The sequence below is a fragment of the Amphiprion ocellaris genome, chromosome 17 (genome assembly GCF_022539595.1).
Source record: "Amphiprion ocellaris isolate individual 3 ecotype Okinawa chromosome 17, ASM2253959v1, whole genome shotgun sequence".
Classification (NCBI taxonomy): domain Eukaryota; kingdom Metazoa; phylum Chordata; class Actinopteri; family Pomacentridae; genus Amphiprion; species Amphiprion ocellaris.
In genome coordinates this window covers 27083378-27099596 of record NC_072782.1, presented here as the reverse complement: position 1 = coordinate 27099596, position 16219 = coordinate 27083378, and the positions used below count along the sequence as shown (strand labels likewise).

Here is a 16219-nt window from a genome sequence, read left to right as displayed (position 1 = left end):
GGAACATTTGCAATTAGAAACTAAAGCAAACATCTAGCAGCAGTGAAAACAGTCGACTGTGGCATTGGCGGATTAATCTTAAAAATAGATTTTACATAAAACTTAGGCTGCCAGCTGGTCACTGCAAAATCTTTCCACAAGGGTGTCCGTTACTCCCATCTGCTTTGCCTTTTATTTCCTCGCTGGAACTTTTCGTTTTTTTGTGCTCTCTGTCTCTGTGACGAGGTTCAGCTGTTGGACCAGCAGAGGGCTGCACTTCTGCTGTTTCTTAGACAAAGATTAGGGTGGATCCTGTCTTGGGAAATGTCAATTATAGGGTTTGAAGTCATGGACAGGTGAAGTGGGTCAGAAAGCAGCGCCTGGGAGTGGACTGACAGCTACACTAAGCCTAATAAGACATTGCAGCTGGCAGTTTTGAAAGCTCCACTCCAGCTGAACAAGTTCCTGACAAAGAAATTTTCATCTTGTTTTCTTCTCTCTTGGGCCTGCCATTTCATGGATATTCGTCTTCGTTCCTTCATTTCTCAGCAAGCTGCAGGTTAGGAATGCTGTGTTCCTCTTGTCTTCAGTGGGCACACTTGCTCTGAAGGAGATAAAGGATCTGAAGTGTTCATGTGGGTAGTGAAACTATCATTTTTGCACATCTGAAGGCATGTGTGTTTGTGGTGCTAAAGCATCTTACAAGCTCTTCAGTACCCTCCAGTGTCAACAAACAAAAAATGTTTGCCTTATAGTATACACAACTTAGTATAAAATAAGGCGGGGAGAAGAAATATACCTCCTTGAAATTTTGACAGGTAGTAAAAGATTTGACAAAGGGAACTTTCAGACTGCAGCAGTCCTGTATGAGGATATTAAAAAGTTATATATATTGATATGGCCATAAGTAATTCATGCACATTTTTGTCCACACTGAACATGTTGAGTGAAAGGTGGTGAAACTGCCCAGTTAGGGATCTCAGAACTGCATTCTAAGTACTTGGTAAGTGTTTTCTGTCCTGTCTTTTCTGTGCTCATAGATTTATTATCTCATGAATGGTTACAGGTAACTCCTTTGAGCCAATTTAATTAGGGCCCATTTGACACTTCTTAGACTCATGGGCAAAGGATGTTTAACCAAATATCATAATTTCTGCATGTATACTTTTGACCCAGCAGGTTTAGTCATATTTCCAAAAGACTTGTAAGAAATACATGAAAGAAACAAATGTGTGATTGCTTTATGTGACAAAGATGTATGTGTTTCAATAATTGCATCATAGAAAGTTGAGAGTTACAGGAGTCACTGGAAACTCAAGCCCATTAAATACGATTACTTCAATAGTAGTATGAATGAATTAACACTATTACTGCTTAAGTAGGACAGTGTGATTATAATGATGATGCTGATGTCCGTCAACGTGCACGCGCCTTTCTCTGTGCGCGCATCATAAAAAACCATTGGTTCACGTGCGGAAGAGATTCGAGTGGGGTGTGTAAGAAGAAGAAGAAGAAGTGGTGACTTGTGGGATGCGAAGTAGCCGGCGGCAAGAGACACGGAGGGGGGAGAGACACTGACCCACGGAAACACAACAGACACCGGAGCGGGAGACGCAGACGGGGGGAGTGATTAAAATAGCCGGTGTTGCCGTTAATTTCGAGCCTGACTTCCAGGTTTGCGCGCACACACGGCGGATACTGAGCGGAAGAAAAAGTTCAGATCCCACGAATCAGCGCGTGGGAGTGGGAAGCAGGATCGTGACTGACTGAGGCAAGCTCCACTGTCTGTCTCGTCATGGCAGGTAATTCACTTTAACCGTCACACTCACACAAGACACCCGGCGTTTTTTCACACAAAGAATCCGTCTCCAGCGAGCTCTCCGCCCCCGTCGGTCGGGAGATTTCGCAGCCGAGCGTCGGGGTTTAGCTAACTGCAGCCGGCTAACCAAACTTAGCTTGTGCTATCGTTAGCTTGCTAGCTAGCTAGCGAGTGTCATCGCCCATCTGGCCTGTCTGCTGCCTGTGCCGGCTAACGCTAGCTAGCTAGATGCTAGCTGTTTACCGTCTCACTGGCCCGGGACCATTTTTTTCAAGCTAGCTGTGCACACCGTGTTAGCCAAACATAGCCAATCAAGCCACCACTGGGCTAAGTTCTCATAGCCGTATTGGCTAATTCTCACACTGGATGCTTACAAGTCATCATCCGGTCTGCTGCTTCAACCATATTATTGCTTTTTTTTTTTTTTTTCAAATATTGCCATGGTTGGTGTGACAAGCCAGGCTAGCTAATGTTAGCGCAAACTTTGACATTGCCCACATGCAGGCTAGCACTGCAGGCCCGCTGCAGACTGAGCAGGCTGTTTGTGCAATTTCTGCTTGAAAGGACTAAAGAGACAGATAGCTAATCGTTAGGACTATACATGTACAGAAGAGGAAAACTATCCCCTGAAATACGACTCAAATAGTCAAGGATTTATTTAGCCCAGCGTCGCGTTTCATGTCATTCATTAGCTGATACTTTGAGGGAGGAAAGAGCTGTTGAGGAGTTACTGAAAATTGTGAACGCCTTTAACTCCTCTGTTAATTGATCGTTAAGTAAGAATAGGCGCCACTAGAAATTTATTCAGTGCATACTTTTGGTGCATTTGTACGGGGAAATGCCACTGTTCTTCCGACATAGACATTGCACAATATTATGTCGTGAGATTTGCATATTGATACACCTGCTTGCTGTTTCTCTTGCAAAATGTGCAGGCATTAAGATGAGACTACATTTTTATCCTGACCAGTACCAACCCCGTCCTGGCTTTTTGTTTAAAAACCATGATTCATCTTAGAATAGGAGTATGATGAAACCACGGTGACTCATAAATGTCCTTGATTATTTTGCAGAGCTTCTGTAATATGTGTGGACATTGTTATTGACAGATCAGACCAATTTTTTTTATTGTGTAATAACAGAGATGTTCATGTGTAAAATTATGTGGGATTCAACTAGTTTTATTGTGCAATGAGCTATGTTGGTGGGGAACCTGTTGAGACGAGTGATGGTGGTTATTACTAAATACTGCAGCACGTTTTACTTGTTTTTATATTTTTATCAAGATGGCCTAAGAGCATCTTGAAATAAAGAACATCCCAAGATGGAATTCCTTTGCTGTTTTTGAGATCTGGAGTTCATTCAGTGTTTATGAATAAAATTTACACCTGACTCTTTCTCTTAAAGTGAGAAAACCACAGCACCAACTGAGGCTTAAATCTGGAAAATGTATTTAAACATTCATTGCATGTGAAGGATCTTTCACATCTGAACTGCCTATTTTCACAACAGTTGCTGTTGTCTTGGTAATGTGCCCAGAATATAACTGGTCCTACAGGTCTCATATGTGAAGTAGATGCATCTATTGTTCATATCCTGGAGATAGAGACTGAAAATTCAGTTTCTTGTCATTGAGACTACACTTGCAGAAGTTGTGAGAGGATATGTACACATTTACAACCGCCCACGTCTTTGCAACAGGTCTGTCACCTGCCTGTAGGTCCTATATCACTGAAATGTCTCTTTGCTGTCTCAAAGTGACACTGTGCTGAAACAAAAACTTCTTCTGCCATGCTACGTTTGAACTACCTGCATGTATGAGCAGGGAGTCAAAATACAGACTTGATACACTGTTTGGACATACAACATCATGCAGCTAAATGCTGAGGCATTGCCAGCCAAAAATATGATACTAGGCAATTTTAGTATGTAGTAGTAGTACTCTGCCAGTTAAAATCATGCAATTAAAATATATAGTATATTTTTAGCCAGTCAGAAATGTACTTTGATTTTTATTTTTATTTTTTATTTCTACAGGACCTGGAGGTGACATGCAGTGGTGCTTCTCTCAGGTGAAAGGAGCCATTGATGATGACGTAGCTGAAGGTATGAGCCCTGATTCAAGAAAATGTTGCATTTATAAGCATTGGAAAGCAGTTGGAAAAGTGGGATGAAATGCTGGTTTGTTGTCACCTACTCAACAGCTTGCAGTGAGAGCGCAGACAGACGATGAATGTCTTTGCATTTGTTTCACTTCAACTTGCCAGAAATGGCAATATTTAGCCACGTCATGGTGTGATGAGCCGTACAGCAGAGCAATAACGTGTATTTTTTAAAACACTACCCTTGTCTCCCTTAACTGAGTTGTGTTGTTGCACTGAATGACTCACCATTTGTGTGCATTGTGCAGATGATTAGAGAGAAAGTGGCATCTTAAAAATGATTGCTGTGTTAAAGTTTCAGCTATATACACTACCGTTCAAAAGTTTTGGGTCACCCAGACAATTTCATGTTTTCCATGAAAACTCACACTTTTATTCATGTGCTAACATAACTGCACAAGGGTTTTCTAATCATCAATTAGCCTTTCAACACCATTAGCTAACACAATGTAGCATTAGAACACAGGAGTGATGGTTGCTGGAAATGTTCCTCTGTACCCCTATGGAGATATTCCATTAAAAATCAGCTGTTTCCAGCTACAATAGTCACTTACCACATTAACAATGTCTAGACTGTATTTCTGATTAATTCATGTTATCGTCATTGAAAAAAATGCTTTTCTTTCAAAAATAAAGATATTTTTTAGTGTCCCCAAACTTTTGAACGGTAGTGTAAATGTCTGTTGTTCCACTCTTACATTCTTTTCTTTACTTTTATCAGACAGAAGTCAGTTTTTGTAAACCTTAACTGTATTAAAGCTGTTATTACAAACTAAACTCTTAATGCTGTTGCATCACGTTAAAAATTTCCATTGGTGAGCCACTGGTAAGCTCCCATGGATACTGGAAGTGTTATTCACGTTGGAAACTCACTACTAGGTCCTTGTGTCAATCAGTTTTACAACACAAATAGTGACATTTTCCAGTACTTTGTTGAGCTGGTTTTAGTTTTTTGAATAGGAATGGCATAGTGCCACCTTTGTTATACCATGAACTCTGGTCTTGGTAACTCATGGTGCCATACTTAAATTTGGAAACAGTCTTCAATAGGTCATGCGGCTGGACGAACGCTCAGATGCTGAATGGATATATCCAAGATTTGGATCATATACTGCATCGTAGTTTATAGTCCTGTCAGATAGGACTTCTGGATTATCATAATATAAGCTGTAAATTCTCCCTCGGTCTCAGTGATTGCAAGGTAACCAATAGGAATAGCATCAAGCTATATACAACAGGACAGTGCATGGCATTGCATTACATTGATTTAACCGATTTTTTTTTTTAGGTATACTTAACTAAATACTAATGCAGTGTAGTATAACCTCCATGCAGTAAATCATAAAGACTTTTTCAATGTTATAATGTTTTGTGTGGTCATTTTGGAGGATGTAGCTTGTAGTGCTGTTGAATTACAATGCTATACTGAAATGTGGTTGGATTTTTTTTTTTTTTAAATCAACTCCAATTTACAAACAAGTGACAGATTAAAGGCAAAACTTCAATCACTGACCCCTATAGTGAGAGGATTTGATTTCTCTGTTATGCTGTTTGGGCATTTCTGTGACATGGTTTGAGTCCACTTGTTCCCTTTGAAGGAAGGTCACTGCGACTTCATACAAAATTGTTCAGCGTGATCAGCTTTGTCCTGTGATGAAACATTTCTATTCTAATGGGAGTGGTCAGGTTTGGGTATGAAAATTCTGTGAATCATATTTTATGATTCCTAGTCACCAGAGCTCAGCCCAACTGAACACGTGTGGGAGATTTTTGACAAACATGTCAGACAGCATGCCATAATCAAAACACCAGACAAGGCGACGTCTTTTAGAAAAATGTTGTTTCGTTCCTCCTTGAGACTTGAAGCTGTTCTGGTGGTACGAGGTGGCCCAACACCTTACTAAGACACTTTATTGGGGTCTTCCTCTCTTGTTTTCGGCCTTCGGTATATCACTGATCTACATCAAAATGTGAATCAAATCAACTTTCTTCATCACCCAATCTTGCGTTTTTGGTGGAGTCCTCTAAAGTGACACCCTGCTGTCATAAAGCAATTGACTCATTGAAATGAAAGGGTAAGCTGTTTTTGTTTTTATTTTGATTAACAGCTGGCGCCTGAACCCTGACAGATGCAAGATACTTTGCTCTTGCTTCGTGCACCTTTAAAGAAAATATAAACTTCGAAATGCACAGCTTAGCTCTGTTGTGGTTTATCAGATGTGTTGTTAAGCTTGCAGCCCAAATCTTCATAGTAGTATTTTGTCTCTTCCCCAGAAAGTGACAGAACTCCACTTGTACCACATTACTGTTTGTGTTTTGCCTGTTGTTACACTAAACATGGTATCTGGAATCCAAAGAATGGAAACATGCTTTACTGTAAGGCAGTACTGTTTTTCAGTTCATGCTGTTCTGCAGCAGTCTGGCATGTTTCAGCCCTTTAACACATTCCAACAGTGAAGTGACAGAAAAACGGCACATTATCCTTGGCACAGATTTCTCATTGTGCTTGATTTATGCAACGTCCACATATAGACAGATGGTGACATCCATAAACTGTCAGTAACTGATGCATTTTAGAGGCTGAGGTAGTTGCGTTTCTGTAGCTCATGAGTTTTGTTTTTTTACCCGTGATGTCATTTCTCATCAGGTTTAACAACATTTGCATCCAGAATTTGTTGATATTTAATGAAATTCTTTCTTTCTCCTATTTGCAAAGTGTTCAGGTGCACTTGCTACCACACAAACACCAAACTGAATATTTCCACCTTCATGCATTTCTTCATCAAATGCAGCTCTTTCTGTTTTTTCAAACACACCTTTTGGTGATCATGACCAAAGGCGTCAATTAAAACTTTGTTTTTATGCAACTCTTGTTTACAAAACCAATCTGGCTTATAAAGAAGCTGCAGTACGTACTTCAGCTGCTGTTTTTTTGATTGTATCGTGGCAAGGGAGGCTTTCTTCTGATGACTTTTCCTTAAAGACCCTGTTTGTGCATTAATGCTGCACAGCTGTACAGTGCACCAGTACTCTATATATTATTTCTGCCCAGCAGATGTGAAGTTTTGTCTGACGGTTTTCTTGCTCTTCCAGATCTTACGTAGACTTCCATGGCTCCCCCTAAGGGCTGTTTTTTTTTGTGGAAAATTTCACTGGAAATGTACAGCTGAAAGGGTTTTTAAAATCTTTTAACTTTTTCTTCAGTTAACTCTGTAAGTATCAGTTAGCTGTATTTTCAAATAACTACATGTGACAAATTGGCATTTTCCTCTGACTTGTGTGGTTACTGCAAAATGCATAACATACTTCTGAACCTGAAAACATCCAGTCAATGCTTTAAAAAAAGAATTGTATATAAAACTAGATGCCTGACGTATTCAGCCATCTAAAGTTATTTCCTACTTCAAGCTAAAGGACTAAACATGATACAAGTTTAGGAATATTCTCCTTCAAAAACATCAATTTCTTCAAAAGAGTTTTCTTTTTCTAATCTTGTGTTAACAAATGTCAGGCAGAAAACAAATGCAATCCGGTGGCCCTGAGGTGGTGATCACGTTAACATTTGCTCAAAGTATCTTCACATTCTTTAGTGGAAAAAAAGTGAGCTACTAATGTTTTTTTTTTTTTTTTTTAAATTTTGTGTCTTCAGTAACTTCAGTAAGAGTTTTACCTCACAGCATCAAGACTCAGATGTGATCCGTCTCTGGAATTGCCTCCAGTCTATAATTTCTCTAATGACATTTCTTGACGTGCCTTACAAGTCCTAACTCGTCAAGTAACTCCTCACAAATTAATGAAGTTCTAAGACTTTACATGGAGTACATGGAGTATCAATTACAGCTGATTGTTTTCTATTGTAAGGTCAAGAAATAATAAGCACATAAGTACATTAATATATTTAGTCAGTTTTATTTAATTTTTTTCACTTCAGAAATGAACAAACTCTGTAATCTGCACAACCTGATTGCATACCACCACAAGTGTGTTCTCTCAAGTGTCCTGGCTACTAGTTTAGATGTAGTACCCCCTACTTGGGGCCTCAGGGAGTACAACCTATACAAAGACCACTCGCTGTAACCTTTTGGAGCATTGTCTTTCTGCTCCAGTGGGCGACAAAGGGTTAAGCAAGTGTGCATCTATGCGAGTGAGCTTCAGTTTATAAAGCAACGTACTGCTGCTGGGGGAAATGTGCAATGCTGCTGTCTGAGTAAGAGGGAGAGAAAAGGGGAAAACTAGGTTACTGATAATTTTCTGTCTGCTCTACATGCTGTAACATCCTTCCGAATGTCCAGAGTGTTGTCCACTGCCGTCCATCTACTGCTCTCTGATTCCCAGAGAGGTAAATCCAGCGTTAGTTGGGATTGACAGTGGTCCCTGAATGTACCTAAAAATGGAAAGAGGTTGTTCTATTTTGGTGCATCAATTTTAAAATAACCATGATGGCAAATGTGAGTTTCAGTGTCCGTTTCTTTGTTTTTTTTCCCCCTTTCTGCAGCGGATATTATATCCACAGTTGAGTTTAACCACACAGGGAAGCTGCTGGCCACAGGAGACAAGGGTGGGCGTGTAGTCATTTTCCAGCAGGAAATAGAGGTACAGCTGCATGTTCCACTTGTGTAGAGTTTTATTCCCACACACTATCCATTTCATAAAAGGTCACCCCCTGAACTTAGTCACATGAAGTGAAAAGAAAAACAGATGGGTTTTATTTTTGGAGCATATTCTGCAAACAATATCTGAGGAGGTTTAACTTTTAGCTAATCATGTGCTTTATCCATGCCTGTTATATGTCTCTGTGAAAGCAATCTGTCCCTTTTTTAAATGATGCCTGTTTCTTCAGGAATAAAGAAAAAGCAAACTTTCTCATCTTTGTGTGAAATCTCACATGACTCCCAACAGAATAAGAATCAGCCTCAGTTCCGGAGCGAGTACAATGTTTACAGCACTTTCCAGAGCCATGAGCCTGAGTTCGACTACTTGAAGAGTTTGGAAATAGAAGAGAAGATCAACAAGATTCGCTGGCTTCCTCAGAAGAATGCTGCTCAGTTCCTGTTGTCAACTAATGGTAAGGGAGTCATTTTAATCGAGCATATGCCAAGATATTTGTTTAAACCCCCAAAACTCATAAAACTCATCTGTGTTCATCACACTTAAATGTTTAGAAGTTTACTCCATAAAAATAATCCCTTTATGCCATAAAATGGCCTAGATGTAACTCTAATCTTTTGCTTATGTGCAGATCTATTTCCTCTGCCTCTTTTTCCTTTGCTGTTTGCGGCATCTCATGCACACCAGCTCACTTACAATTCTGCTCAAAAACTGTAGAACTACTCTATGCAACTGAGTGCAAAGTTATAATATTGGGGTAATCCAGCCATACATATTTGAAGTCATTATAGCCCACACAGTCTGTAAATATCTCAATATTTTTTTTAAGACTTAAATTTATTGTATTGCCTTTCTACTGCGCACTGCATTTCTATTTTGTGTTTTCTAAGCAATATCTGGCATATAATTTCCTTCAGGAAGTTTTATCTTAGCACTTACTCCTGACTGACTTAATTTAGCAAATTAAGAATCATTAAGCCTCATTCAGGTATTTTAAAATATTGTTGCGCCAAAATGATAGTTAGAGTGCTGTTCTACAAAAAACATTCAATGGGAATAAACAAGGTTATTTTAATCAGGAACATACTTGTAATTACATTCTCTATCTAGCCTGTGCATTGATTTTAAATCGAAGATCACATAAACTTGTGCCAAAAACATCTCTGAAATAAAATCACGTGAATCCACTGAATCAACTCAACTTCTAATCTTCTGTTGTGAAATGTGCAACGTAAATAAGGCCAACTCATTAATTTTCTTCATTCGTTCGGCCCATAAATGTCTCTGTGGCCTACATGCAAGAAGCAATGCTTAGGGATTTCTGTGGACTTCTTAATGCTTACTGCTCAGTTAAGTTGCTGTTATTTGTGTTTTCTAAAAGTAGACCGTCTAATGAGGCTGTCCCCTTGTTTGTGCAGTCTGTGCAGTTTTATTTTTCAGGCACTCTGCACTCTCTACTGAGCTGAACTCGACCTTTCAGCTGAGCGTGAACACGTACATGTTCATATTGAGCATATGTGGGCAGGACTGATACTGACAGATAGGCTTATTTCTCTGTCATCATGCTCGCAATGTTTTGAAACGGTGGATAGTGGTTGTGGAATGAGCACGCATAGCAAACTTGTTAATCAAAGTTGTTTTTTTAGATTTAGAAATCAGTAAACTCGCTATCTGAATAAATGTCGTCAGCTGGAATTCAAGGAAAGCTCTGAGATTTAGTAGATAAAAACATGACGTTGCAATATTTAGGTCATAAAAGCCACAGAAATTATTCAAATTCTATTCCTTGAGCTTTGTGGCATTTTTCTTATATTGCTTGAATGGATGCAAAGAGTGCACGTTTGTCCTTTGGTGAAGACTTGATGCTGCTATTTACAACTGTGTTTTTCACTCCCACACAGATAAAACGATTAAATTGTGGAAGATCAGTGAACGAGACAAGAGACCAGAAGGATATAATCTCAAAGAGGAGGATGGATGCTACAAAGATCCCAACACTATCACGTCACTGCGGGTCAGTTCTTGAATGAAACCCAACCTGAGCGTGGAGTTACTCATCCAGTGCTCCCTGGCAACAACCTTGGATGTAAAATTATAAAAGCATGGACATCTTATCATTTTAAAAGAGTCACAGGTTTGACTTTAACTAAAACTCCAAATCTGTGCTTCTGCAGTTGCTGTTAGGGCTGATGTTTGGTTTCTTGTCAGAACTGTTTACCTTGTGGGTATTTGGGCTCGTGTTTTGCAGCTTTGATGTTTTGGCATAAAATCAAAGGAAGGAAAAGCATTTTATTTATTTTTTTAAACACTTGGCATGGACTTGACAGTTCTCTATACTCACTCTGCTACTATCTATCCAACAACTACAGCACAAACTGACTTCACATGTATTTCATCTTCTGGCTTTTGAAGACAGCTGTATTGGTTGAATGACTCGCATGGAATGGGCGAATGAAAGGAATCCTCCTATAGAGAGAATGTTAGTGTCCCCTATTTTATCCAGCTAATTGAATACATGGAATACTTCATGCCAGACTGGCTACATGCTCCGGTAATTAGCGACGGACAAGAAATGTGCCACTCCGAGCTTTCAGGGCTTCAGAATTCATTCCTGCTTTCAATATGAGTTTGAGATGATTTTTTTTTTCCCATCTCAGGTACCAGTTTTAATACCTATGGACCTCATGGTGGAAGCCAGTCCACGGAGGGTGTTCGCCAATGCTCACACCTACCATATCAACTCTATCTCAGTCAACAGTGACAATGAGACCTACCTGTCTGCAGACGACCTGCGCATCAACCTGTGGCACCTCGAGATCACTGACCGCAGCTTCAGTATCCTTCAACACATGTGGACCACTTTAATACGAGATTATTGAGAACCAGAAACGCATCAGGTGTAAGCAGAAATGTTGTTTGACATTAGAATCAACAGTCTTTGAGTGTCTAACTTGGACTAAAAGACTAATTGTCACCGTTAACGTTTATTGTGCCTCCAGACATTGGTCCATTATCAGTCTGTAGTTTTTGTTTTCTTTGTTTTTTCCACCCGTGTGAGTGTTTCCTTCAGGAAGCATCACCCAAATTAACAGTAGCTTGAGGAGCTTGCGATGATTGCTCAGAGCGTGAAAGCTGTGTCCCTCCTTAACCACGTGCTCCTCAGACATTGTTGACATTAAACCGGCCAACATGGAGGAGCTAACGGAGGTGATCACGGCAGCAGAGTTCCACCCTCACCAGTGTAACACCTTCGTCTACAGCAGCAGCAAAGGAACCATCCGTCTGTGTGACATGAGGGCTTCAGCGCTATGTGACAAGCACTCAAAGTGTGAGTACCTACTCTGGTTGTTTTTGATCACCACACTTCCACCTCGTCAGGCCGTTAAAGTACCACACGAGGCACCCCGATTGTCACTAAGCATCATCTCAAACTAGCAATTACTGCAGTTCGACTTACTCTTTTTACTTTCTCTTGTGCAGTGTTTGAGGAGCCAGAAGATCCAAGTAATCGCTCCTTCTTCTCTGAGATCATATCCTCGATCTCGGATGTTAAGTTTAGCCACAATGGACGCTACATGATGACCAGAGATTACTTGTCTGTGAAGATTTGGGACCTGAACATGGAAAACAGGCCAGTGGAAACTTATCAGGTGAGTGACAAACACATGCACAGTACCAATGTGTGGTGTTCAGCTTGTTTTATGAACAGTAAACAGTCCATGAGTGACTTATGGTGACCAGCTAAGAGAGACCAGACAACAGATGTGCACTACTTTCCATTAATCTGGCAGCATCTAAACACATTGCGTTATTATCTAAAAGAGCAGCCTTGTGATATTTTTTGTAAAAGTTGCAACAGACTTTGTAGGATTTACATGTGACTTTCAACACACTGTAAGGCTGAATTGTGTGCAGTTGGATTAATGAATAGGCAGGAATGCAAGCTGTTTGTTGGAGTCTTTCCCTGATATTCTTAAATATGTGGTGCTCCATATGAGAGGCTTCAAAGTCATAGAGGTGCATGCATTTATATATCGTGGAACTTCATCAGTCACATTTAATTGCACTATACATTATCACAAACATGGAGACAGAATCATCATAATCTAACAGCAAATCACACTATAGCTGCTGTTGTCATCCAGACAAGGGAACTGTCACAGAGTCACAGTTTACAAGCTGCAGCTTAGATTTAGTCTGTTAATTAGTGTACTATTATGCATTACACACTACTGTTCAAAAGTTTGGGGTCACCCAGGCGATTTCATGTTTTCCATGGAAAGTCACACTTTTATTCATGTGCTAGCATAATTACACAAGGATTTTCTAATCATCGATTAACCTTTCAACACCATTAGCTAACACAATGTAGCATTAGAACACAGGAGTGATGGTTGCTGGAAATGTTCCTCTGTACCTCTATGGAGATATTCCATTAAAAATCAGCCAGAATAGTCATTTACCAAATTCATTTCTTTAAAAAAATAAGCTAGAATAGTCATTTACCAAATTAATTTCTTTCAAAAATAAGGCCATTTCTAAGTGACCCCAAACTTTTGAACGGTAGTGTACAACATTTGATCTACTGTCCAATGCCACCATGACTCACTGTCACTGCTGCGGGTCTGTCTGAATGATGCAACATTAACATAAAAGTGACCAATGTCTGACAGAAAGCCGACTCTTTAACAGACTGATGAATCCAGAAATGTTACATATCCCATGTCGGAAACTCCATGAATACCTCAACAATTTTTATGGCAGACACTGTTTATTTTACAGCTTTGTCTGAGAATCTCCCGTTGGTGACATTTTATTATCAGACTTGGTCGCTACTCATTTCCTGTCATTGTAATGCACACGCATGGCACAGACAATGCTTGTTTTACTCAGCTGGTAAAGATCTAAGGTTTGTGTTTCTGCTTTGTGCTTTATACCACTTAAATTGTACTGTTTTCTCACAGATTCAAGCCATATATTAAAGTATTTATTTCAGTAAGCCCTTGTGTTGTCTCAGTAGTAATTTCTTCACAGCCTATTAATGGAACAGTACATGGTACATACATTATAATTTCAGTCGATTTTCAGTTTCTATTTGTTTGTGTGTGTTGTAGTTCAATGTTGATGTAAACACAATGCTAATCAAACAGAAAATGCAGATACTGATGTGTAACGCTGGCCACACCTTTTTTTTAAAAAATCATTCCTGGCAGTGACATATAGTGGCCACTAGGAGACGCCCTAAATCTGTCATTTTGCTGTGTACTAGGTTTTGCACAAAAAGTACAGAAGGAAGTTTGCTCCATTGAGATATGACAAACATGTAAATGTGCTTTCCTGCTGATTTAAGGTTTTTTGTTTTTTTTTTACATAAAATCATATTTCTTCCATCTATCTTCACACTTACATTATTAATGCAAATCTGAAGGTCAGTCTTTTAGAAACCACTTCACATTTGCCTCTAAATACATTCATTTATTCATTCATTGCAGGTTCACGAGTACCTGAGGAGCAAGCTGTGCTCGCTCTACGAGAATGACTGCATCTTTGACAAGTTTGAATGCTGCTGGAATGGCAATGACAGGTACATGGGGGGAGATAAAATAACATCTCATAGGAAATTTAAAGTAGCACCGTATATTTTTTTTTGTCCATCTTGTTTAGGTCATGATTCTCAAGACTTCACTGCAAGTTAATGCAGATGGTTCGACCTCTGACGCTCCATTAGTCCCAGAATGTTACTTTAGAAGTGAGATTAGGTAGATTTTAATGAACTATTTGCAAAGCATATTTTATTTTCTGCTTTTTAGGGATTTAGTCCAATACAAGTTACCTTTTTGAAGTCATTTTATGTTCTTTAAATAATTGGAATTCAAATTTTTCATCTATCATCTGCGTAAAACTACTGCATGGCTTTTACACCCACTATTCTGCTTCATTGACATGTGTTGAAGGTTTACTCACTTATCCCATGTCCTCCTCCATCCAGTGTGGTGATGACTGGCTCATACAACAACTTCTTCCGGATGTTCGACCGCGGCCAAAGGCGGGACGTAACACTGGAAGCGTCCCGTGAAAACAGCAAACCCATGCAGGTCCTAAAGCCCCGCAAGGTGTGCGCCGGCGGCAAACGCAAGAAGGACGAAATCAGCGTGGATAGTTTGGACTTCAACAAGAAGATCCTTCACACTGCCTGGCACCCCCAGGACAACATCATCGCAGTGGCGACGACCAACAACCTCTACATATTCCAGGATAAAGTAAACTAACATGCAGGGTGAGCGTGTGTGAGAAACGTCCACCTGCAGCCTCACAGCCTTCATCCAAGGTGATCTGTGGTAACGCCGACAACCAGCATCCCTGTCCGTCGCTACTGGGTGACCAGACTTTGTCACTTTGTTGTAGATGTGGACAGAGGAAGCCTCGCTCTCGCCCATCATCAGTTTGTCTGCGGCAGAGTGACACCTGCCTTGTTGTTAAAGTGATGTTGTGCCAATTTTTTTTCCTTTTTTTTTTGCCAGCCCACCTGCTGCCCTTTTCTTTTCTAATGTGGGTAAACCAGTTTAATTTCCTTAAAATCCTGAGTACAGACACACTTATTTTTATAACTTTTTTTCCTCCTCAAATGGCTCTGTGGTAGAAAAAAAAACACTTATTAGTATGTCCCCTTATTATCTTGTGCCATTGTAGTGTTTATTTTTCTAAGAAAAATTTGCCCTTTTTTGTGTGTGTTCACACCTTTTATTGATTCATCTGTTATACTGTCTGCTTTTTGAGTCTCTTCACGTCTCCTGTGTTTCATTCAACGCTGCGTACTCCACATTCACTCAAGTATGCTCACACTTCCCGTCACACACTCGCTGCTCGTACCGGACAGCAGCAGCTCAGCGGTTCCCTCCAGGATGTTGAGAGGTACAGTGTGCTTTCACAGGTTCGGTCCAGTGAGGTGTTGTCCTGCTCGCTGTGCCTCAGGCTCTGGGTGGCCAAACGGGCCCAGACTCCAGAAGAGATTTTTTTTTTTTTTTTTTTTTTTTGAGATTGGCTCTGTGTCTTGGCATCTTCGTGCATTGGTTCCTCCTTTTTTTTTTTTTTGTTAAACAATAGTCAGGTATAAGAGATAGCCTATTCAAAGATAATTATTATGATTGTCATATTTATATTAAAAAGTTAAAAACGTCACCAGATTTGTTCCGTCCTATTTTGTGAAATGAAGCTGGACCTTTAAACATATCTTTTTTTTTGAGTGATTTTAAGTATTGTCTTCCCACAGTGTACCACATCTCTGAAGCAGTACTTCACAACAGGGAAAACCTATGATTTGACACTGGACTCTTTTTGCTGCACCAACTAAAGTACTTGGATGTCTGTGTTGTAAGACTGCAATTTAAAAAGAAAACATTTGAGGCATTAAGTCACTTAACGTGTCCGTTTGAACTACTGCAGACGTGACCGCTACTGTATGTGATGGTACAATAAGCCGCACAAAAGATCTGCAGCACTCGATGTCACCACACCATATTTAAAAATGTGGACAGTTCAGATTATATCGATGCCTCTAGTAATGTATAACTACAATTTTAATCTATTACAGTGGAGAAAAAAAAATAAAGGAACTACTTTTTGCATCCCCTGTGATTGCCTGATTGTGGTT

At 39.8% G+C, this 16219-nt stretch overlaps 1 protein-coding gene across 1 annotated transcript; it reads left to right on the top strand.

The window, feature by feature from the left end:
• Positions 1–1487: 1487 nt before the first annotated feature.
• On the top strand, positions 1488–16193 carry ppp2r2ab (protein phosphatase 2, regulatory subunit B, alpha b). The gene is made up of 10 exons (XM_023266408.3): positions 1488–1781; positions 3836–3904; positions 8456–8553; positions 8860–9025; positions 10470–10582; positions 11226–11403; positions 11732–11896; positions 12049–12218; positions 14061–14152; positions 14558–16193. Exons 1-10 carry the CDS (start codon positions 1775–1777, stop codon positions 14835–14837), a joined length of 1338 nt encoding a protein of 445 aa, XP_023122176.1. The 5' UTR covers positions 1488–1774; the 3' UTR covers positions 14838–16193.
• The last annotated feature ends 26 nt before the right edge of the window (positions 16194–16219 follow it).

Coding starts and splice junctions, on each gene's coding strand:
- ppp2r2ab (XM_023266408.3), top strand. Junction 3,905..8,455: donor TGATGATGACGTAGCTGAAG/GTATGAGCCCTG, acceptor CCCTTTCTGCAG/CGGATATTATATCCACAGTT. Junction 14,153..14,557: donor TGCTGGAATGGCAATGACAG/GTACATGGGGGG, acceptor TCCTCCATCCAG/TGTGGTGATGACTGGCTCAT.